This window comes from Mercenaria mercenaria, chromosome 16, assembly GCF_021730395.1.
Source record: "Mercenaria mercenaria strain notata chromosome 16, MADL_Memer_1, whole genome shotgun sequence".
Classification (NCBI taxonomy): Eukaryota; Metazoa; Mollusca; class Bivalvia; order Venerida; family Veneridae; genus Mercenaria; species Mercenaria mercenaria.
This window is the reverse complement of record NC_069376.1, coordinates 16587038-16613431: the sequence shown is the minus strand read 5'-3', so window position 1 is coordinate 16613431 and position 26394 is coordinate 16587038. Positions and strand designations below refer to the sequence as shown.

Sequence of the window (26394 nt, the reverse complement as noted above, 5' to 3'; positions counted from 1 at the left end):
TATCCGCACAGTACCGGAAGCTCAATTCATAGCGAAAATAAAATGTCCTAGTTGCTTTTTTTGTAAATTTATGTACAAGACACTGTCGAGATCGTCATTTGGAACAACAATGGAAGATGAAACGGAACATGTAAGATAATTTCTGCCATTGATACAGAATAATTCGCAATGCATTCCGAATATTCACCAGATATAATGTGGGTGGGGTAAGAAATGAGTGAATTTTGTCGGGATGTTATGACAATTAAGTTATGACGGATAAGATTATTATATGCAAAACAACCTGTAAATATACCACTTTCCTAGACCTGTTGTAATTGTCTTGCTGACTCAAAATAAATCTTATCTTATTTTAAATAGGAAGTGTCTAGCCGTCCGGTAACCGGACGCCTAGCCTGCGTTCTAGTCGTCCGGATACCGGACGGCTAGCAAATTCTCAAGGGATTTTCTAGTCGTCCGGTAATTGATTTCCTAATGAATAAGACATGCTTTTATATAGTTTTAATGTTACTTACTTAAGATATCGATACTTATCTGCAAACAAAATTTTGTGTAAATACGTACTATAAACATTTACAATAAACCATTCAGCCGATAAAATGGAAGTTTGCCGAACTCACAATAATGGCGAGATCGACGTGACCTCACTTATTAAAATCTGTTCATCTGGAGGCTTTTATGGGAACGGAATTTTTTGATTTTAACAACTTTTTCACTTGATTTTCAAAATTAAAATCGTTTTTAAGTACTTTCAAATTTTCATATTTTAGTATTCAAATATTTTTTAATGAATAACCGTTATAAATGACATCTAATTTCAAAAGCGGCTGCGTGATGTTCAAAACTTTAAGTGTTTGTAAACAAATCCATTGTATTTTCTATTTTTAGAACTGATAAGACAAAGACCGGGTGGGCCGACGCCGAGTGTCCATGTTTTTTGTAAACAGTGATGTTTTTCTAACGGCTTAAACTTTCTTAAAACACAAATAATATCAATAATTTTTTAATCAATGGAAAGTGTATAAAACAAGCAATTTATTGATTACTTTTGATTATAAATTCGAAATTAAATGGATTAATTATGAACGCTTAACTTACAGTGTTTTTTCAAAATGTTTGGAGGATCGCTACGCCGCTATTTAAATCTTATGTCATTTAAAACGGATATTCATTTTAAAAAGATATTTAAATGGGAAAATATGAAAATCCTAAGCATTCCAAAACTTTTTTAATTTTTAAAATCCATAAATGAGCGAAAAAGTTATTAAAAATTAAAAATTCAGATCCCATACACAAACGGTGTAAAAACATTTGTTTTACCCACCACCAGATAAACAGGTATTTATGCGTGACGTCATGGCGATCTCTCCTATAACAGTTAAGCGGAAGGTCTTTTCACCCCAAGACACCCAAAGACACCCCAAAACACCCCAAGACACCTAGAATATCAATTTATTTGTATCATTTATTAAAAATATATATATTAAAGACATGCTAATACAGACTGTAACAGTTAAGATAACCTTAGAGTAGATTTTTTCAAGGAAATACATCTAAGAACATCAGCTGAAATGAACTTGTTATTAATGTGAAAGGGAGGTAAAGCCACCATGCATTACTATGTTAATTACATATTTATTTATTTCCCTTGGATATAGTCATTCTGCAGATCCCGGACACCCTTACAGTAAAACATTTTTATTTTTTACTCAAATTTACAAACATATTTTAAAAACACAAATAACTTCTGAATGAAAGGGAAATAACTGGATCTCCTTAAGACTATCATAGTTAAGCTTTTTGGATTATTCCCCTTGAATTTTTTTTCTAAAGTTACCTTTTTTATGATTCAGAAAAAAAGAAAACTATCACCTATAACATTAAAATATGTTATTATTTTGACATTTTGATACTAAACAATAGGATAATTACTATTTTTTAGGTGTCTTGGGGTATCTTTGGGTGTTTTGGGGTGTCTTGGGGTTAAAAGACCCTCCCCAGTTAAGCGTTCATAATTAACCCATTTTATTTTGAAATAATTATAGTCAAAATTAATGAATGAATTGCTTTTTTAAGCTTTCCATTCTTCAATATATATATATAGATTTGTGTTTTAATAATTAAAGTTTAGGCCGTTAGAAAAAACATAACATTTTACAAAATAGCATACTATACGGACGATCGGCGATCAATGTTTTATCATTTCTAAAATAGAATATCAACGGATTTGGGGTAGGGATAGAGTGCGAAATGGACTCCATTTCGCAAAATGGACTTTACGTCTACGAAATGGACTTTTATTTTCTTAATTGTGACTTTAATGAAAAAGTTATATGTATTTTCTTCCATAGATATGATTGATAATAGGTAAAGATATGATAGGTTAAAGGTAATACTAAATATTGGTCACCTTTTATACATTATTTTGTAACTTATAACCAAATTATTACAAGTTAGTAAGGCCGCGTCCTCCGAAATGGACATTTTCGCGCCAAACTTCTACGAAATGGACTTTTATTCTCTTAACTGTGGGTTTAATTTTGGTGAAATTTGTTTTTTCATAAGAAGATATGATAGGTTAAAGTATGGGTCACTTTTGATAATTTTTTTTTTTAATTTATAACTAAAATATTACAATTTATTAAGACCGCCTCGATCCTACGAAATGGACTTTTATTTTCTTAAATGGAACTTCAATGAAAAAGTTATATGTATTTTCGTAAATAGATATTATAGGTAAGATGTAAAATAAATATTTGTCACCTTGGATAAATTATTTTTCCAAGTTATAATCAAAATATTACAATTTATTCAGACCGCGTCCGCTGAAACGGACTTTTTTCGCGCCAAAGTTATACAAAATAGTCTTGTATTTTCTTAATTGCGGGTCTTAATTTGTTGAAGTTTGTATTTTCATAAATAGATATGATATATTAGAAGTAATACTAAATGTTTGTCACTTTTGATAATATTTGTTTCTAATCTATAACCAAAATATTTCAATGTATTAAAACAGCGCCCTCCGAAATGGACATTTTCGTGCCAACCTTCTACGAAATGGACTTTTATTTTCTTAAGTGTGGCGTTAATGTCTATGATGTTTGTGTTTTCATGAAAAGATATTATTGGTAGACGTTAATACTAAATATTGGTCACCTTTGATAAATTATTTTTTAATTTTTAAACATAATATTGCAATTTATTGAGACCGCGTCCTCCGAAAATGACATTTTCGCGCCAAACTTCTACGAAATGGATTTTTATTTTTCTAAGTGTGGGTTTAATTTTGATGAAATATGTATTTTCATAAATAGATATGAGAGATTAAAGGTAAAACTAAATGTTGGACACTTTTGGTAGTTTTTTTCTAATATATAACCAAACTATTACAATTTATTAAAACCGCGCCCTCCGAAATGGACATATTCGCGCTAAAGTTCTACGAAATGGACAATTATTTTCTTAATTGTGGCGTCAATTTCGATGATATTTGTAATTTCCTAAATATGTATGATACATTAGATGTATAACTAAATCTTGGTAGCTTTAGATAAAATATTTCACTAAATAATAACCAGAACGTTACAATTTAGTAAGACCGCATCCTCTGAAATGGACATTTTCATGCAAAACCCATACGAAATGAACTTTTATTTTCTTAATTGTGGCTTTAATTTCGAAAGTAACTGTAGTGTCTAGATATGATAGATATGAGGTACTAGTAAATGATGGTCATTTTTGATAGTATAAATTTATATTTTAGTTAAGTTGGTCTGCAGTTCGCAGTTCGCGTTTCGAATTGCGAACTGAAAACTGGTCTGCAGTTCGCGATTCGAATTGCGAACTGTAAACTGGTCTGCACTTTACGATTCAAATGTCAGCGTGCAGTCTGATCAACAATGTCCTGCACATTGCAGACAAGAATGCATTTCACAGTTGGTCTGCAGTTCTCGTTTCGAATTGCGAACTGCAAACTGGTCTGCAGTTTGCGATTCGTGTTGCGAACTGCAAACTAGTCTGCAGTTTACGATTCAAATTTCAAAGTGTGCAGTCTGATCAGCACTGCCCGGCAAATTGTAGACAAGAATGCATTTCACATTTGGTCTGAAGTTAGCAGTTCGCGTTTCGAATTGCGAACTGCAAACTGGTCTGCAGTTCGCGATTCGAATTGCAAACTGTAAACTGGTCTGCGCTTTACGATTCAAATGTGAACGTGCAGTCTGATCAACACTGTCCTGCGCATTGCAGACAAGAATGCATTTCACAGTTGGTCTGCAATTCGCGATTCGAATTCGAACTGCAAACTGGTTTGAAAAAAAAAACATATCGACAAAAAATGTACTCAAATGTTTATAAAAACGGTCAATTTTTCAAGAAAATACCCATAAAATTTCATACAGCGCGATCTTAAATCTTACTTTCGTTATAAAAGAAAACAAACATTACAAACTATGGGCATAATATTCAGCCTTAGGGACGGAAAATACAAAAAAAAACAGAATAGTAAAATCTTACATAATGAATAAACGGCAGGAATTTAAAAACATGGAATAAAACGTTTTATAATACACTGCCATTAACATGCATACGTAGTTCTGGTTTAGAAGTGGCGCTCGCTTGCTATTGGATAAAAAAAAAATCGAGGGAGGAGCTTATTAAACAGCGGTCAATTTAATTTGTTAGTGGGTGGAATTTGATAAAGCCGTGAAAGTTAATCAGTCTGATCTTTTAGCTAGAACTATAAAGATAAACACGTGAAATTAACATAATTACTTTAAGCAATCATTTTGGAAAACCAATTTGGTCACGAGCGTAGCGTAAATGTACCAGGGTTGAAATAAAATAGTTGAATTTAGTTAATTTTGGTCTCTTAATATGTGCAACGAAATAACGAAATATAACATCATTGATATTCATTTGTTAGTTAAGGCACGTATAACTTGCGAATTATTTTTACTAATTCTTACTAATGAAAATCGGAAAAGCGTTTGTCACTAGAATTTATTTATAAAGTTTTTACGGCTGGCATTTTTATGATTGTTCATCTTCTGTTAATAATTTTTACTTCAATTATTTTCTTTATACATGAGACAAAAACGGTGTCGAATTGGAATGCATGAAAATTTCATTTCTCGTGTTTAAGGTCACAAGAACAAGAACTGAAGGTGAAATATACGTTTGATATTAATGAATATGATTCATTGATGGAATTTATTTAAAAAGTTTTTACGGCTGGCATTTTTATGATTGTTCATCTTATGTTAATAATTTTTGCAAATTCCATTTCGTGATATTTTCGCAGCTGTCGGTAGTTGAAAAGACATTGTACATCAATTTTACTACATACATGTAAATTAAATTCAATTTCGATTTATTGCATAAAGCGTGTTAACACAATGTCTATAGCAAATACAAAAAAAAAATATAATATGGAGCACAGGGAGTACATAATTAAACTAATAAGTCAATAAACGACAATTAATGTATAAATCCAATTATGCTAATTTTCTTATTTTAATGTTATATATTACCACAATCAAACAACAATTCAAAATATTAAAACGAGAATTCTTACCTCACAGTAAATACAATCCGTTTTACAATTTTCCAGACACACTGAACAAGCGTATTTCTTAGACATTTTGACAAAAAAATGTAAGAGTAGACCGCGTATTCAATAACGGGTGTATTTATACGATTTTATTTAATTGGCATTTCTCAATTTTATATAATTGTTATTAAACTTACCTTTGACTGTTTTTGATGTCGGAGCGAACAAATATACTTGCCGCTCTAATATATGATAATTAGTAAGGTGACAATGGTAAAGATACACACGTGGTCAATCAAGAGGGGCTAATATTATACACGTGCATACACTGATTAGTTAGGTGTGATAATCCAATCATCGGGCAATTAACGCGAAAATAATATTAAAAGCTGCGGCAACTTAATTACAATTAAATAAACACTTTATGACATGAAAACAATTTAAATAATTTTTAAAAGTATCTATTTGTATCTTTTAAGGGACATATCTATTTCGTAAAAAAAAAACTCATTATTTAAACGTTCTAACCTGTCTAATATTTCTTATGTAACTATATTCCGTATAAAATACGGCAGGTTATCAAAAGAGTGTAACATGTAAGTTAAACTCTAATCTATCACATCTGTCAAAGAAAATGACGATATCTTCAACATTAAAGTAATAGAAATGAAATAAAAAGTCCATTTCGTACAAGTTTGGCACACAATTTCCATTTCCTATGACGCGCTCTTAATTTACATTGTAATAATTCTGTTATAAATAACAAACATATCATCTTACATGACCAATCCAATGTGAAGGTTTATCTATTATTTAATAAAATAAATTGAAGAAACTTCATAAATCTTTGAAATTACTGTAATGCCGCAATTAAAAAATAAAAGTCCATTTGTATAAGATTTTGTATGAAAATGTCCATTTCGTAAGCCGCGGTCTTGATAAATCGTACAATTTCTTTTATTCACCCGGCCAGTTTACCATCAAAAATAATCATCATGTAGGTGAAACTATCCTCTATCAGATTCATTTAAGAAAATACAGATATATTTGAAAATTAAGCCGTATTTTAAAAAATAAAAGTCCATTATGTATAAGATTCTGTATGAAAATGTCCATTTCGTAGGCCGCGATCTTGATAAATCGTACAATTTCTTTTATTCCCCCGGCCAATTTACCATAAAAAATAATCATCATGTAGGTGAAACTATCCTCTATCAGATTCATTTAAGAAAATACAGATATATTTGAAATTTAAGCCGTATTTTAAAAAATAAAAGTCCATTTTGTATAAGATTCTGTATGAAAATGTACATTTCGTAGGCCGCGGTCTTAATAAATCGTAAAATTTCTTTTATTCCCCCGGCCAATTTACCATCAAAAATAATCATCATGTAGGTGAAACTATCCTCTATCAGATTCATTTAAGAAAATACAGATATATTTGAAATTTAAGCCGTATTTTAAAAAATAAAAGTCCATTTTGTATAAGATTCTGTATGAAAATGTACATTTCGTAGGCCGCGGTCTTGATAAATCGTACAATTTCTTTTATTCCCCCGGCCAATTTACCATCAAAAATAATCATCATGTAGGTGAAACTATCCTCTATCAGATTCATTTAAGAAAATACATATATATTTGAAATTTAAGCCGTATTTTAAATAATAAAAGTCCATTTCGTAGACGTAAAGTCCATTTCGCGAAATGGAGTCCATTTCGCACTCTATCCCTACCGACGGATTTGTAAACAAACACGATCTCTTGCGTTTAATCGACTGAAAAATCAGATAAGTATTGATATTTTAAGTAAATAACATTTAAAACTATATAAAATCATTACTTATTCATTAAGAAATCAATTACCGGACGACTAGAAAGTCCCCTGAGGATTTGCTAGCCGTCCGGTAACCGGACGACTAGAACGCAGGCTAGTCGTCCGGTTACCGGACGGCTAGACACTTCCTTTTAAATATTTGAGACAAGTGGCAATAGAGAACCAGAACCTGTTCCCAAGACGGGAACTTTTTTATTCCGGAATCAGTTCTCTAGCCAAAGTACATGCATAGGCTAGGAAGTTTATATCTATGCATAAAGCTGCTGAAATTCTTTGGGTATCTTGTTACTAACTTTATTCATTTTACCATTTCAGCTAGTCCAAATAATTTGATGTCAGCAGTGATCAGAATATTTTCGTGATAGGTCATAATCCCTCTCTTTACGTCAAAACCAATAACGACCTTTCCTGTGTTGAAATTAGATTTAGGTAAAAACAAGATAAGGCAATATATTTACACTATGAAATTGTAAAACAAAATAAAACTGAATCATTTTATGGTTTAAACATAACAGTAAAACATGTTAATAAAGCGTAAACACTATATGTTTGAGTTTGGCTACCTCGCTGTATTTACACGTCCGCCATTACACTCAGTACACGCTGACTGTTCGGTTGGTCGTTATTGATCACGTGACATGAATTGGAGCTATGTAAAATTTGTGTAAACTTTAGGGTGTGTTGTTTATAACTCTGACAAACTCGTGTTTTGCCGTTTATTCACATAAACGTCAATTGAATTGAAGGAAAAAATGGATATTCTTTCCAGGTATCTTAAAATTTCACTAATATTTTTGTTTTTTAATAGTTAGAATGCGATTTAAAAATCACCTTTTCTGTGTTAAGCCTTCCGCTCAGAAATCGTCGCGGAAGGCTCAACACAGAAAAGGTACTTTCTATGTTGTACGTGGAGGAAAGATATTGACCTATGCAAAACTTATCACAATATCATGGCTCACGTACAATTAGTTGGACTACATTTCAGCAAGCCTTGTACTCGCATTTATCTGCATTTATGTCAACAAAGTGTCATCGCCACATACTGTCTGCGATATTTGTAAGATATCGTAGAAACTATTAGAGTGAAGGCGGAAATGGTATTACACCTGAACGGTAATTAATAAAGTTGGATCGTTACTGATTATAACAGCGTGAAAACTAGAACTACTTTGCCGTTTTAAAATGTTATTTGCTTTCAACTTCTACATGTATATTATGTTTAAATGTAAAATTGTATGTATTGTTAGATGTTGCGGTGAGTACACTTTTTGAGACACAGTAAAAATGCAAAGGCATGGCTTGCTGAAATGGTAACATTAATTAAGGTAGTAACAAAGTTCTTTAGCCACTGCCTATCAAAATTCAAACTTTGAGAGGTATCCCCGAACAACCTATTTCTGACCACGACCTATTTTCAAACGCCTAAGACTAGTGTTATTTCTAGAGCGACGCAGCGGGGCGCCCCGCCCTGCCCTTTTTTTACTGCCGCCACGCTGCCCTTAAAATGTGTCCTCTTGCCTTTGATCTTCTGCTAAATCCCGCCAATTTCCCTGTTGACATGCCTCGACGATTTTTTGATCAGCAAATTACGTCACGGCGAGTGCACACAGGTAATGAGAATCAGTGAAGTGTTAAAACTAATTGATAAAGAGTATAGATCCTGTGAAATGTCAAAAAGGCGTTCGTAGGTGGCCAGCTGATAACCGAGCACATGAAAAGTGCTGAGCCCACGGCAGGCGTCATATTTACCTCCCCAGCATCCAGTCTAGGCCGATACTGCTGGAAACTGTACCAATTTAAGTAAATCACCCAGCACTGAACACTAGTCGAGATTTCAGCCGCGACCGGGAATCGAACCCGGACCGCTGGCGTTGTAGTCCAACCTGCTAACCACTGCGCCACTGACTCCCTCAAGATAGTATATTTTGGATATGCGCTTTAGTAAACTTTAACCTGACTGTAATAGCACTTTTCTGTTAATGAAATATTGATGAAAGACCTGATCAATACAACATGACTTTTGATAATTATTAGTTTACAATGTGACCTGAAACAGGCCTTTAACTGTGTTGTTTACAACATGATCTTGGTTTCAAGATTAAGCTTATATTAAGGCCCTCCACTATTTCATATTCATATGAATAAGTTGACATTCTTGGTGACATTTTTTAAGAGAAAGGCTTGAATGGTTTAACCTAAACTATAAAGTAAGTAAAAAGCCTTTGTAAACTTTGTTACTGGTTTTGGGAAGATTTACCACTTTATTCTGTGACATTTCTTTTAAGTGTGCAATAAAGATAAATGGAATAATATTAACTATAGAAATCTAGAAATGCAACTACTGCTATGGTAACTTTCACGTCTAAAAGAGCACCCTGCCCCTTTCGGACAGCACCCTGCCCCTTTTTGGCAGCACCCTGCCCTTTTTGAGCTCTAGAAATAACACTATAAGACTTTGTATAATAGAAGTCTTAACTATAGTGAAATTTATCAGTTGTGATTGTAGTGCAGACAGAACATGTTGGAAATCTGTTTAACAGCTATCTATGACAACACGCCTGCTAGTCATAGTCGTTAACAATTGCTTTCAAGCAGTACAACATAGACATAGATTTATTCTCCCTAAGTTATGATACTGGATGTTTATATAAATTTCTTTTATAAAATGTATCAATACCATGTTTTCAGGAGATTTTTTTTATTACCATTTTCCTTATAAATTTACAATGTCATATCTTTCATACTTTATTTAATGTATATTCCCTAACCAATATTTCCTACCAAAATTGTTAAGCGCACCATACAAAATTATGCCAATGCAATTCTGATGCCTGTCCCTGCAGCAGTCTTTAGTTCACCTGTCCCGGAGTGACATGGTGAGCTTTTGTGATCGCCCTTCATCCGTCCGTACGTTGTCTGTCCACAATTTCTTGTGAACACGATAGAGACCATATTATGCAGTCAGTTTTAATCAAACTTGAACACAACTTGTATTGACATAATATCTGGGTTCCTTTGGAAAACTGGCCAGATCCCATTATGGGAGTTATGGCCTTAAAGGGCCAAAATGTGCTATTTTGGCTTGTGAACACGATAGAGACCACACTTTGCAATCAATTTTAATTAAACTTGCACACAACTTGTATTGGCGTAATATCTTGGTTCCTTTCGAAACTGGCCAGATCCCATGATGGGTTCCAGAGTTATGGCCCTTTAAAGTTGCTATTTTGGCTTGAGAACACGATAGAGACCACATTTTGCAATCAATTATAATTAAACTTGCACACAACTTGTATTGGCATAATGTTCTTGGTTCCTTTTGAAAACTGGTGAGATCCCATCATGGGTTCTAGAGTTATGGCCCCTTGAAGGACCAAAATTTGCTATTTTGGGTTTTGCAGCCATATAGAGACCTCATTTATGATTTGATTTAATACAGACTTGCAAAATATCTATAACAACAATAGATCTTGAATTCCATGATGAATCCACTGGATCCAGTTATAGTTTCTGGAGTTACGGCCCCTGATTACCCCTGAAAGAGGCAAAATTTGTTATCAATTACATTGTGAACACGGTAGAAGTGACATTTTACATTCAATTTTACTCACACTTACAACTTAAGTCACAATAAAATCTCTGCTTGTTTTGAAAACCAGCTAAATTCCTTCATTGGTTCTAGAGTTACTGCCCCTGAAAGGGGCAAAATTTAATATTTTGGCCCTTTCAGCCATATAGAGGTTTCATTTATGCTTTGATCTGATACAAACTTGCAATAATGTTTATCTTGATGATCTCTAGGCCAAGTTAGAAACTGGGTCATTTGGGGTCAAATAATAGGTCACCAGGTCAATTCAGTTTCAAAGGAAAAGCTTGTTAACATACTAGAGGCCACATTCATGACCCTATCTTCATGAAACTGGTCAGAATGTTTGTCTTGATGATTCCTATGCCAAGTTCAAAACTAGGTCATATGGGATCAAAAATTGTTTGCATGTAAGTAATAATATATATCTACATAATACATAAATTTTCACAAGTTTTGCCGAAAAAACAACTTTGCAAGTCAGCGTTGGTTAAATTTTTGTTTAGGTCCATCTTTTCTCAAACACTGTAAGAGCTACAGCTTTGAAACTGCACACTTGTTTATCATCATTAGGGGATTATGAAGGCTAATCCATAAGTCTGATATGCATTTTGTCAGAATTTTAGCCCTTTTTATGCTTAGAAAATTTGAGTGTCTTGGTTAAAATTTTTGTTTAGCATGTTTAGGTCCACCTTTTCTCAAAAACTATAAAAGCTACAGCTTTCAAACTTTGTACACATGTTTATTATCATTAGGTGGCTCTGTAGTTTAAGAACCATAACTCTAACCTGCATTTTGTCAGAGTTATGGCCTTTTTTTGTACTTAGAAAATCTGAACTATTACTCTTTTCTTACATATCAAACTTTGTACACAGGTTTATTATCATTAGGTGGCTCTGTAGTTTAAGAACCATAACTCTAACCTGCATTTTGTCAGAGTTATGGCCTTTTTTTGTACTTAGAAAATCTGAACTATTACTCTTTTCTTACATATTGTCCAGCACTTGCAGACAAGCTATGGCACTCTGTTCTTGAAGTAATGGACCCATTATGATAATTGGTAAATTAGGTATTCTCTATATATGATTTCTACATTCTCCTGTTAAGGTAGTTCTGCACGTTTGATAAACCGGAAGTGATGGCGTAACGTCATTTATCGGAAAACGTAGAATAAAGCCTGGATTCGGCGTACGGAAATGAAAATCAGTTTATCAGTTAATGGTAATTTGTGCGTTAATTGATTAAAATGACACTGTATCTATCTTTCTAAAGTTAAAATATGATATAAAACATGTGACACGTTAAATAGTTCAAAATAATATCTTAAATATAGCTTGAAATGGGCGGTTCACTTTAATCATGGCCAAATATCACAAAAATAAGCACACGAACCTATACATTTTATTTCACCATATTATAGGCCATATGTCTGTTTACCACTGTGAGAAGTTTAATTAAAATCTACATGTTAGAAAAATTTCTATTCGCGAAAATGTTATGAAAGTTGCAATTTTCCCATAGACTCCCATTACGAAAAATTGCACGAGGTCCAAATTTTTCAAATCAGTCTAGCAAAAAATCAAGCACACGACCCTATCTTTTTTATTTGCTGAATTTCCTTAGTATATTCCGAAGTTTTGAAAAATCAGAGTTTAATCAAATTCTACATTGTAGAAAAAAATACGATCCGAAAGTGCAGAACTACCTTAACTTTGAAAATCAAGTGCATGTTCAGTGACATAAATTACTGTCCATAGAATGCCAAATTGGAATTTGCATAAAAAAGAGTACATAATCACACGAATATTGCTGAGCATCAGTACAAGATTGGTCCACTACCTAATGAATATTTTGAAATTATTTGTTGAAAAGTTTCATAATTATATAACTCTTTCAGAAGACCCGTAGAAGTATAGTTACAAGCTTACCTTCAGATTACAGCGATGTGCAGCCAAAGAGTTACGATCCGGACTTTATCTCAACAATCAGCAATCAGATGCAAGTTCCGGACTCAATACCAGTGATGAATGGAGACACAGAATTCAACACAAGGCGGAGTGCTGGCTGGGGAAACAGGGAAGAGGAAATTAGAAGACATGAAATGAATGTTCCTGAGAGAATTCTCCTGGCAGGTCAGACTAGCGGTTTTAGTATTTCTTAACCTTTACGCTGCTAAATTTCTGAAATGGACTGCCCAAAATTGAATGATGGACCAGTCCATTTTATTTTATTTATTTTTTGTTGGATTTAACATCACACCGACACATGATAGGTCATATGGCGACTTTCCAGCTTTAATGGTGGAGGAAAACCCCAGGTGCCCCTCTGTGCATTATTTAATCACGAGCGGGCACCTGGGTAGAACTACCAACCTTCCGTAAGCCAGCTGGATGGCTTCCTCACATGAAGAATTCAACGCCCCGAGTGAGGCTCGAACCCACATCACTTGCCCGTCATCGATGTGGGTTCAAGCCTCACTCGTGGCATTGAAATAAAATGGACTGGTCCATCATTCAATTTTGGCAGTGCCACTTATTAGCTCACCTGAGCAATGCTCAGGTGAGTTTTTCTGATCGCTTGATGTCCGGCGTCTGTCAACATTTAGCTTGTGTATGCGATAGAGGCTGTATTTTTCAATTAATCTTCATGAATATTGGTCAGAATGATAACCTTGATGAAATCTAGGCCGAGTTCGAAAATGGGTCATCTCGGATCAAAAACTAGGTCACTAGGTCAAATCAAAGAAAAACCTTGTGTATGTGATAGAGGCTGTATTTTTCAATTGATCTTCATGAGTGTTGGTCAGAATGATTGCCTTGATGAAATCTAGGCCGAGTTTGAAAATTGGTCATCTCGGGTCAAAAACTAGGTCACTAGGCCAAATCAAAGAAAAACCTTGTGTATGTGATAGAGGCAGTATTTTTCAATTGATCTTCATAAATTTTGGTCAGAATGATTACCTTCATGAATATTGGTCAGAATGATAACCTTGATGAAATCTAGGCCGAATTCGAAAATGGGTCATCTCAGGTCAAAAACTAGGTCCCTAGGTCAAATCAAAGAAAAACCTTATGTATGAGCTAGAGGCTGTATTTTTCAATTGATCTTCATGAATATTGGTCAGAATGATTGCCTTGATGAAATCAAGGCCGAGTTTGAAAATTGGTCATCTCGGATCAAAAACTAGGTCACTAGGCCAAATCAAAGAAAAACCTTGTGTATGTGATAGAGGCAGTATTTTTCAATTGATCTTCATAAATTTTGGTCAGAATGATTACCTTCATGAATATTGGTCAGAATGATAACCTTGATGAAATCTAGGCCGAATTCGAAAATGGGTCATCTCAGGTCAAAAACTAGGTCCCTAGGTCAAATCAAAGAAAAACCTTATGTATGAGCTAGAGGCTGTATTTTTCAATTGATCTTCATGAATATTGGTCAGAATGATTGCCTTGATGAAATCAAGGCCGAGTTTGAAAATTGGTCATCTCGGATCAAAAACTAGGTCACTAGGCCAAATCAAAGAAAAACCTTGTGTATGTGATAGAGGCAGTATTTTTCAATTGATCTTCATAAATTTTGGTCAGAATGATTACCTTGATGAAATCTAGGCCTATATCAAAAATGGGTCATCACGGGTCAAAAACTAGGTCACTAGGTCAGATCAAGGAAAAACCTTGTGTATGCGATAGAGGCTGTATTTTTCAATTGATCTTCATGAATTTTGGTCAGAATGATTGCCTTGATGAAATTTAGACCAAGTTCGAAAATGGGTCATCTGGGGTCAAAAACTAGGTCACTAGATCAAATCAAAGAAAAACCTTGTGTATGCAATAGAGGCTGTATTTTCAGCTGATCTTCATGAAATTTAGCCAGAATGATAACCTTGATAAAATCTAGGCCGAGTTCGAAAATGGGTCATCTGGGGTCAAAAACTAGGTCACTAGGTCAAATCGAAGAAAAACATTGTGTATGCAATAGAGGATGTATTTTTCAATTGATCTTCATGAAATTTGGTCAGAGTGATTGCCTTGATGAAATCTAGGTCGAGTTTGAATTTGGGTTATCTGAGATCAAAAACTAGGTCACTAGGTCAAATTAAAGAAAAATCTTGTGTATGCGATAGGGACTGTTTTTTTTTCAATTGATTTTTATGAAATTTGGTCAGGATGATTGCCTTGATGAAATCTAGGTCGAATTTGAATATGGGTCATCTGAGGTCAAAAACTAGGTCACTTGGTCAAATCAAAGAAAAAACTTGTGTATGTGATAGAGGCTGTATTTTTCAATTGATCTTCATGAATTTTGGTCAGAATGATTGCCTTGATAAAATCTAGGTCGAGTTTGAACATGGGTCATCTAGGGTCAAAAACTAGGTCATATCTAAGAAAATGCTTGTTTTATCGCAAGAGACCAATTTTTTGGTCCAATCTTAATGAAAATTGGTCAGAATATTTGTTTCCAGGAAATCACTAGGTCAAACATGTTTTACACTGTTATGGTGTGTTTCTTAGGTGAGCGACCTAGGGCCATCTTGGCCCTCTTGTTATTTAAAGGAATGTTCACTGAAAATTTACTGACTGAATAGCGAACAGTGCAGACCATGATCAGACTGCACAAATGTGCAGGCTGAGTTTGGTCTGCACTGGTCGCAAAGGCAGAACCACTTGCTGCCAGCAGGCTAAAGGTTAAAAAGAAAAACAGTGGTTGGATATTAAGCTACTTTATTGAACCTGGGAAAAGACTTAGGTTTAGGGATGCCAGCCCAACAGTAAAAGCAGCCCTAATATTTATTTTTTTCATCTTTAAAAAAAAAAGAACATTTCGCGGGCTTAGCTTAAAACGGTTGTAACTCCTTTATTTCATATAAGTTACAACCCTTTTGCGCTAAGCCCGTGAAATTTTTTGTCATTATACCCCCCGACAACAAAATTGTAAGGGGGGTGTATACTGGTTTCAGGTTGTCTGTCTGTCTGTCTGTCTGTCCGTAGACGCAATCTTGTGCGCACCATCTCTCCTTATCCCCTTGACAGAATTCAATGAAACTTCACACAAGTGATCAGTAACAACAGTAGTTGTGCATGGGGCAGGTTAGGTTCTTTCAGAAAAAAAATTTGCAGAGTTATGGGACTTTGTTTTTTTTGTTACTATACTATATACATAGACACAATCTTGTGCGCACCATCTCTCCTCATCCCCTTTACACAATTTAATGAAACTTCACACAAGTGATCAGTAACAACAGTAGTTGTGCATGTGGCATGTTAGGTTCTTTCAGCGACAAAAATTGCAGAGTTATGGGACTTTGTTTCTGGTTAACATACTATGTACATACAGTCTGCATATGCAATCTTGTGCGTGCCTAATCTACCAAACCCTTACACACAATTTAATGAAACTTCACACAAGTGATCAGTACCAACCCTAGTTGTGCATGCTGCATGTTACATTCTTTTAGATAAATATTCTGCATAGGTATGGGACTTTGTTTTTTGTTACTATACTGTATACATACAGTCTATATACATACAGTCCACATGATTATGCAATCTTGTGTGCGTCAAATTGCAATGTACTGTGTCAGTGCATGCGGGGGGTACATTCATCACCTTTAGTGATAGCTCTAGTTAGAAGTGAGTTTATGGATATTTCTGTCACATATTGTTTTTTTTCATACCTGACTATTCACTTTTGACACTTCTCCAAGAAAAAAAAAATCTACATACTACCCTATTTATTTTGTTAAAGTAACCTTAAACATAGGCATTTTATGGCAGTAAAATTTTATCCAATTTCACACTGAAAATCAAACAGTAATGAACTTTCAACAAGGTACTGTTATATGACATTAAGGTGATTATTTGAAATGGACTGCCAAAAACAATGTGTTGAAACATGTTAATTTAAAAAAACAAATTACTAACAATATTTCTGTTTAAGGTGGTGGTGCACATATAGGGGCCAAACCAGAAATAAGGGGACTTAATTTTAATGACGACTTGCCAAGGGGAAGTTACCAAGAAGCTGTTGGTTTACAGACACCACCAAGAACACTAACTCTGGAAGAACAATTTCCTTCATTGGAAAAAGAAGAGTCTGTCGAGGGTGAAGAAGGAGCTGGCAATACTCGAGTACCAAATGGGTATAAATTCAGATTTACTTATCATTTCAAAAGGACAAGCAAAATGTACCTCACAAAATAAAATTAGGAATTTTCCATAGAATAACAGAAATAGTATCAGATGGTTATTTACTTATTCTTTGCTGATAGGAGCTCAGTGGGAGAATTATTTGCTTTTTGTGCTATGCTTGAATCAGTGCATTATAGAAGGCAACAGTTTAAACTGTTCACCTCTTATCTCGTGCCTGATTGACACATTGTGCTAAAAAAGTTTAAAAACTTCAGCTACTTACCATATACAATGTATATACAGGGTAGAACATTATCAGGAAATACGGTGAAACACCTTTTGCTCTAACATCGAAGTAACAGTGCTGAGCAGTTGATGTGGCTACCGGCAGATTTCTTATTTTTATTAGCTCGACTTTTCGATGTCAGCGTCGCCGTTGGTTAAAGTTTTTGATAAAGACAAACATCTCTGTTACTATCTGAGCTATTGACTTGAAACTTAAAATAGTTTTTAACTATCAAAGTCTACACCGGTAGAAGCCATCCCCATAACTCTGATTTGAATTTTGACAGAGTTATGCCCATTTTTAACTGAGAATTTTTTTTACTGGCAAAGCTCTAATTCAGAGTCAAGCACTGAGAAAAGACGAGCGCGCTGTCTTACGGACAGCTCTTGTATTTATTACCTTTGGATTGCTCGACAAGTAATCTCATTCCCTTGCAAGATAGAGCGATGTTATACTGTATACTCAGTGTCAAAAAAGATGAAAGTTTGCTTTAGTTTGCATGCATGTATGATGTTGTTGTGAATCTAAGGTTGATATAAAAATCTCTCCAACATAATTAGCAAGTTGTCACAATTCAGTCAGATTTATGGGATCTTTTTAACATTTTTATTTGTATTTTATAAAGGTTCAGTTCATAATTCTTGTATGTATAATACTAATATTGTAACAGAAAGTAAACTGGTACGTGTATACTGCATCTTTGTGCACAGTCAGACCTATGTTTACCCTTATCATGCTGGACACGAATGATTTAGCCTTTGTGAACAGTGTAGATCATGATCAGCCTGCACATCCATGCAGTCTGATCATGATCTGCACTGTTCCCATTTCAGTCGGTATCTTTTTTGGTAAGCACCCCTTTTAACAGTTAATGGTACGGTCAAAATTGAAAGATGGACTAGTTCATTATAGAGATTTAGCAAGGTAAGGGTTAAGCAGGTTGTCAATGTGTGACATAGTTTGGCTACTTATGACGAGTTGAAACTACAGAAAAACATCCGCGTAGGAATTTAGCTGACAGGCTGCATAAAGCAAGCGACTGTTTAATACAGGTGGCTGGGGTTAAGCATATATAATTATCTTCTTAATGATTTGTCTTATTACTCTACCGAGATGTTTCCATGTGTTACAGGACGATGGCAATAAGGGAAACTTATACACCAGTGTCAACTTCCGACTCCATGATGGTTTCGGAGGAAGAAACTGCACAACTGCGTAATCAGGTACTTTTCTATGTATTGTAGAGTCTGAGCATAATAATTATGTCTCCCACCACATAGTGGTGTGGGAGATATATTGCTTTACTGCTGTTTGTGTGTCCGTGTTTGTGTGTGTCTGTCTGTCACAAATCTTGTGCGCACTCTAAGTTGAACAGTTCTCTGATCTTCACCGAACTTTAACAAAATGTGTTTACCAATTAGTCCTCAGCCAAGTTCGATAACAAGCCATATCGCCCTAGGCACATCAGAATTATTGCCCTTGAATTACTGAAAATGTGCACTCTAAGACGAACAGTTCTTGTCCCATCTTCACCAGGGTTTAACAAAATGTTTTTACCAATAAGTAACTTCAGAGTTATGGCCCTTGAATTACCGAAAATTGCTCTGTACACACTTGCCCACACTCTAAGTGGAACATTTCTCATCCGATCTTCACCAAACTTGAATAAAATGTGTTTGCCAATTAGTGCTTGGCCAAGTTTGATAACTAGCCAAATCAGCTTAGGCACTTAAGAATTATGGTCCTTGAATTACTGAAAATTGCTCTGTACACACTTGTCCGCACTTTAAGGTGAATATTCTCATCTGATCTTCACCAAACTTGATCAGATGTGTTTGCCAATAAATCCTTGGCCAAGTTCGATGACTAGCCAAATCGGCCCAGGCACTTCAGAATTATGGCCCTTAAATTACCAAAAAGCACTGTGTACATAGATGCCAGTGATACATGTATTTGTGCATGGTTGACTCAAATACATAACTATTCAGATGATCAGGCGGTTGTGGGGGACATGCGTTTTTCTCAAAATCAGCTCTAGTATTTAGTCTTAAAATTCAACATTTGGTTTTCCTTAAAATATAGTGGGAATAAATTTTTGTCAGAGTCTGCTGGCTCTGTGTTTAAAAATTGTTCACATAATTTTTTTACAAATGACCCTTAACCAAGGTTTTGATTGGTTTGATTCATTAGTAAAAAACATGGCCACCAGAGCTAAAATGCAAAATCTCCTTAAACGATATCTATTGAGTGAAACTATTTTGAAAAAGATTCTGTGTAAAGAGTATCCTTAACCTTTACCCTGCTAAATTTCTAAAATGGACTGTTCTGTCATTCAATTTGGGCAATACCATTTTGTTATTCGAAGTGCTGTTCACTAAGTGTTTACCGACTGAATAGCGATCAGTGCAGAAATTACTGAGATTCATAAAAAATGTCAGAGAAAACAATTTGAGGACTGTTAGATGCATGACTGGTCTTCGGAGGAGATAGTTACTTTTCCTTATATGTCTGCAGTGGGACCTTTAAAAAAATCTTGTCAGAATCTGTTGGTTGAATTTAAAGGCACTGACCTCTAGATTTTGGCTAAAAATGATCTTTAGAATTGAAATTTTGTCATATTATAAACATTAGAATATGAGTGTTTGTTTCTATATCTTAAAATTGCCAAATCAAGAAAAAATAGGTGCCCGCTTCTGAGGATTCGAACCTTGGCCGCTGCGGCAATAAAGACTTTTCCACTGTCTTTACCAATACCGCCATGAAGGATTATGTGTTGAACGCATTAAATATAGATATTTATAACTAAGGCAGTTTACCTCGAATAAGGCATTACAAAAGCTTTTAGACTTTCCTTGTAGAAATTAGTAAAAACAGCCAGTTTTCAAGTTTCTGTAACATATAGTCTGCCAGTAATTAAGTTTCAAAGCTTCCATAAGATGTATAGCATTAATTTCTTGATACCTAATTTGTTTTCTGTTTTTGTCGTACGATCTGGAGGCCAGTGCTTTTAAAATCATTTCACATTATTATGGCCTATTGCCAAGCTTGTCCTTAATGTTTTTATGTATGGATAGATTTCCAAATGACTGCGTACACAAACTCTAATCACATGACAATGTGCTTCATACAAAATGCATATCTTTAGCTCAAAGGCTAACATCTTAGAGAACCCAGGTTTCAAGTTTTTTCTTTCATCTGGCCCTTGAAAATTCTTGATAAGTTTGTTAATTGACTTGAGTACCATAATTTGTTTTGAAAAATAAAAACTAGAGCAAAATAAGGTACTTAAGTCAATTAACAAACTTAAGTATTTTCTTGAAATCAGGATCTGGTCTGATGTTTTATGTATAAACTGACATTCAAAATATTTGGCACAAACATTATTTATAAGACAAGTTGTCCTGTGCCGGATTAAGACCTCTGCTTCTAAGGTCATGGTCCCAGGTATTCAGTGACTCTGTCTCAGTTCTAAAACTTCTTTTTATATGGATGGATTGTCAGATAACTGGGCATAAACATTTGCTATAATGATGTAACTTGATTCTTGGAAGAACTGATCCCCTGATGCAAGTGATTACAAAGAATTTGGTTAAATCTTTTTGTTAAAGCAAAAACGGGTACAAATATTTTATTACTTAATCTTGTTATACCCCTGTAAACAAAGTTTAGAAGTGGGTATACTGCATGATGTCAGCATGTCAGTGTGTCCGTCTGTTCATGCACCTGTGATAACTCTTGAAAGGTTGGGTGGATTGATTCCAGTTTTTAGCTCACCTGAGCACAAAGTGCTCAAGGTGAGCTTTTGTGATCGCCCTGTGTCCGTCATCAGTCGTCTGTTCGTTGTCAGTCGTCAGTCATCAACAATTTGACTGTTAACACTCTAGAGGTCACAATTTTGGCATTATCTTAATGCAACTTGGTCAGAATGTTACCCTCATTAAAATCTTGGATGAGATCAATATTGGGTCAAAAACTAGTTCACAGGTCAGATCAAAGGAAAAGTTTGTTAACACCCTAGAGATCACATTTTTTGCCCAATCTTAATGAAACTTAGTCGGAATGTTGCCCTTAATAAAATCTTTGATGAGTTCAATATTGGGTCATCTGGGGTCAAAAACTAGGTCACCGGGTCAAATCAAAGGAAAAGCTTGTTAACACTCTATAGGTCGCAATTTTGACCCGATCTTAATGAAACTTGGTCAGAATGTTACCCTCAATAGAATCTTGGACAAGTTTGATATTGGGTCATCTGGGGTTATAAACTAGGTCACCAGGTCAAATCAGAGGAAAAGCTGGTTAACACTCAAGATGTCACAATTTTGGTCCAAGCTTAATGAAACTTGGTCAGAATGTTACCCTCCATAAAATTTTGGATGAGTTCGATATTGGGTCATCTGGGGTCAAAAACTAGGTCACCAGGTCAAATCAAAGGAAAAGCTTGTTAGCACTGTAGAGGCCACATTATTGACTGTATCTTCATGAAACTTGGTAAGAATGTTAATCATGATGATCTCAAAGTCTGCTTTGAATCTGGTTCATGTAGGGTCAAAAGCTAGGTCACCAGGTCAAATCAAAGGAGAAGCTAGTTAACTCTAGAGGCCACATTTATGACCATATCTTAATGAAACTTGGTCAGAATGTTAATCTTGATGATCTGTAGGTCATGTTCAAATCTGGGTCAAGTGGGGTCAAAAACTAGATCTTTAGGTCAAATCAAAGGAAAACTAGGTAACACTTATGACTGTATCTTCATGAAACTTTGTCAGAATGTTAATCTTGATGATCTATAGGGCAAGTTTGAATCTGGGTCATGTGGTGTCAAAATCTAGGTCACAGGGTCAAATCAAAGGAAAAGTTAGTTAATACTTTAGAGGCCACATTTATGACCATATCTTAATGAAACTATCTTGATGATCTTTAGGTCAATAGGTCAGGTGAGCAATACAGGGCCTTCATGGCCCTCTTGTTTGGTACACACGTATATATGCATGTAGTCATATGATAAGAGGTGGTGGACAATTTTCATTACAATCCACAACTTTTTTTGCCCGAGTTACGGCCCTTTTGAAAAGGGCTTTTCTAATTAAAATTCAGCAATTGCTGATGTCTGTGCCATATGTTACTTTTTTAATCCCCCGCCGTGGCGGAGGGATTATAGGAATGGTCTGCTTCCGTCCGTCTTTCCGTCCGTCCTTCCGTCCGTAACAAAATCGTGTCCGGTCCATATCTCCTAAACCCCTTGAAGGATTTTCATGAAACTTGGGTCAAGTGATCACCTCATCAAGACGATGTGCAGAACCCATGAATCAGCCTTGTCGGTTCAAGGTCAAGGTCACAACTCAAGGTCAAAGGTTTGAGCCTGCCATTTTGTGTCCGCTCTATATCTCCTAAACCCCTTGAAGGAATTTTATAAAACTTGGGTCAAATGATCACCTCATCAAGACGATGTGCAGAACCCATGAGTCAGCCATGCTGGCTCAAGGTCAAGGTCACAACTCAAGGTCAAAGGTTTGAGCCTTCCATTTTGTGTCCGCTCTATATCTCTTAATCCCCTTGAAGGAATTTTATAAAACTTGGCTCAAATGATCACCTCATCAAGATGATGTGCAGAAAAATGAGTCAGTCATGCCGGCTCAAGGTCAAGGTCACAACTTAGGGTCAAAGGTTTGAACCTTCCATTTTGTGTCCGCTCTATATCTCCTAAACCCCTTGAAGGATTTTCATCAAACTTGGGTCAAACGATCACCTCATCAAGGCGATGTGCAGAACTTATGAGTCAGCCATGTCGGCTCAAGGTCAAGGTCACAACTGAAGATCAAAGGTTTGAGCCTTCCATTTCGTGTCCGCTCTATATCTCCTAAACCCCTTGAAGGAATTTTATAAAACTTGGATCAAATGATTACCCCATCAGAACGATGTGCAGAAATTATGAGTCAACCATGCCAGCTCAAGGTCAAGGTCACAACTAAGGGTCGAAGGTTTGAGCCTTCCATTTGGTGTCCACTCTGTATCTCCTTAATCCCTTGAAGGATTTTCATCAAACTTAGGTCAAATGATCACCTCATCAAGAACTCATGAGTCAGCCATGTCAACTCAAGGTCAAGGTCACAACTGAAGGTCAAAGGTTTCAGCTCTGTATCTCCTAAACCCCTTGAAGGATTTTCATGAAACTTTGGTCAAATGATCACCTCATCAAGATGTTGTGCAGAATTCATGAGTCAGCCATGTCAGTTCAAGGTCAAGGTCACAGCTAAAATCAAAGGTTTTACCCTTTCACTATCCATAGCAGTGGCGGGGGAATTAGCTGTCTTTCAGACTGCCTTGTCAAAGAATAAATCAGATTGAATCTTTTCTTGGTATACATGTATTTAGATATGATATTAAGGTCAAGTTCAGTTTCAGTTACAATCCATTGGTCGCCGTTCCTTTTCAGCAGAATATTGATGTTTGTGTGATAACATTTGAAAGGATGAATAAATTGAATTCTGTTTGGTTCACAGGTATATAATTCGATTTTCTACAGTTTCCTTTTGAATATGTCAGCCATGTTATTTAGAATTTTTACTTTTATTTCCAGTTGGTGAAATTGAGTAGACGACTAACAAAGATTGAAAAACAGCAGGATGTGCAGGCTACGAGGGAAAAGCTTTTATACACCGCTGCTTTCGGCTACCTGATGTTGAAATTCTGCTCCTGGTTCTTTCGCAGCAAATGACAACTACTGCCGGTCAGACTGTCAGCTGGACCGAAATTCTTAAACATTCACACACTGTCGTTACTGTACATCTCTCTTGTGATATATTATAGAAAAAGGATTATGGAAGGCCGGAACAGACTTCCTTCAGTGTTGCATTATATAAAATACCTATGGGAATGGTTTATGCCTAATACTGATAGGGACATTCATAAATACTAATTTTCTATTGGAACGTAGCTGTTATAATCTTAATATGCTTGTTTCTGTTAAAACACGCTAACACTTAAATGACGTCATCTAAACGTGTGATGATGTCAATGTTTTTGTTGTGCCCAAGAAAGAGTATTTTATTTACTGTTTTAGATTAGGGGCATATTAGAATTGAAATAATGTATAGCAATATCATGTTTTACCTAAATTAATACACTCAAAATCGATTATAGGTTGCCAGAATAATTCACTCAGGCTATGCCTTCATGAAATTATTCCGCAAACATATAACCTCTTTCAATGTATTAATAACGATAAAACACGGTTTTTCTGTAAATTATTTCTTAAGTCATTTACTTTTTTGGCATAATATTTTTATGTGAAGACAGAATGTCTAATTTGTGGGGACCAGAAATTGTGTTTTTAAAAAGTATGGAAAGATATGTTAGATGGAAAAGTTGCTAAATAGTTTCATTCTGTGAAATTACAGTTCTAACTAAGAGCCCCACGAATAATAATTTTACAGGTCTCTGAAATGACTGAATCATCAACTAACATCAGTAACATGCATGCTTGTTTGTTAAACATTTGTAACCGGTGGAGTGCTGCGAAACGCTTTGACACTATGTGACATTATAGCCATGCAAGTTCAGCAGGAATTGTTAACACATGGGTCACATTAGTTTATCGTCGACAATTCAGAAGCAGTGTAAATAATAAAAATGATTTAATAATCAAAGTTTTTCAAAGTTTTCATCACATTGTGTTTCCGGAGTAAATTTAGTTTCCTCATTCATAATGTTTGATTTACCTAGTAACAGGATATTTCATTGGTTCTTTAAGTACCGCTTGATGATAAAATTGACATTACAGTTATACTTTACATCATTGTTTGGTAAAGGATATTATATCCTACATAATAACTAGTATGGATCTCAGAGATGTGAGTGTTATTTAACAGACTTTGCTGTTGTGATCGATAGGTTCCCAGTTTTTGCAGTATATCTCCCTAGAAGAAACTGGCAGCCATTTTGGGAGTCACAATTATAGGTTATTAGCTTTGTATCGGGAAATATGCACAAGTTCTTCAGTGGAAATATTGCGCGACTTTAGGAGCGCAATATTCTTCAGCTGAAGAAATGCAAAGATAATAACCTTTTTATTAAATATGCATCTGCACTTATAAATATAATGTAAATATCATATATTTGTTCAATAGCCTGAATATGACTGACAATACTGAACTAAATAGAAAAAAAATAGTGCAACAGCCCACACTAAATTACGCCACGCACCCGATATGAAATTCAGGTGTCAGTGTATGGAAAAGTCAGTGAAAAAAATTTAAACAAGAAACGCGGCAATGCCACAAAACCAGGTTTTCAACACTTTTCATAAGAATAAACAAGAGTGCCAGAATGTCACAATGTACGCCCGTCACAGAAAATTTCTTTACTCTAGCACCTGTATTTGCAGATGTAATTTTAATTTTGTGGTTGTTTAGTAATCATTGTAATTCTTTTGTTTTTCTAAGTCCACAAAAAAACTCCTTACCAGGTAGAGATACCTTAAAATACACCTAAAATTAGAAAGTAACAACTATGTTGTACCACAGAAAAGTGGTCTTGGTTTTTCCCTACGGTCAATTATAAAAAAAAAGTTACAATATAAGTTATTTATAGTAACAACTAAGGGAAGTTAATCTTAAAAAAAAAAAAAAAAGAAAAATTTTTAAGTCCACACAGAAATCCTTACCAGGTAGAGATTGGTCAAAATACACCTCAAAATTGGATGTAACATGCATGTTGTACTACAGAAAAGTGGTCTCGATTTTTCCCTACATCTAGTAATGAAAAAGTTACAATATAAGCTATTTATAGTAACAACAAAGGGAAGTAATTCTAAAGAAGGGAACTGCGCAAGACACTTCGTCTCATGATGGTGTATAATTGTGCCAAGTTACATCAAAATCCCTCTATGCATGAAGAAGATATGCTCCGGACAAAGTTTTCATTCTTGTATCCTTTGACCTCTAAGTGTGACCTTGACCTTAGACCTAGGGACCTGATTCTTGCGCATGACACTCCGTCTCATGATGG

At 35.1% G+C, this 26394-nt stretch overlaps 1 protein-coding gene across 1 annotated transcript; it reads left to right on the top strand.

The window, feature by feature from the left end:
* LOC123543803 (uncharacterized) lies at positions 1-25233 on the top strand. Its single transcript, XM_045329868.2, has 5 exons — positions 1-130; positions 12869-13103; positions 16912-17113; positions 18521-18611; positions 23966-25233. Exons 1-5 carry the CDS (start codon positions 71-73, stop codon positions 24101-24103), a joined length of 726 nt encoding a protein of 241 aa, XP_045185803.2. The 5' UTR covers positions 1-70; the 3' UTR covers positions 24104-25233.
* Positions 25234-26394: the final 1161 nt, after the last annotated feature.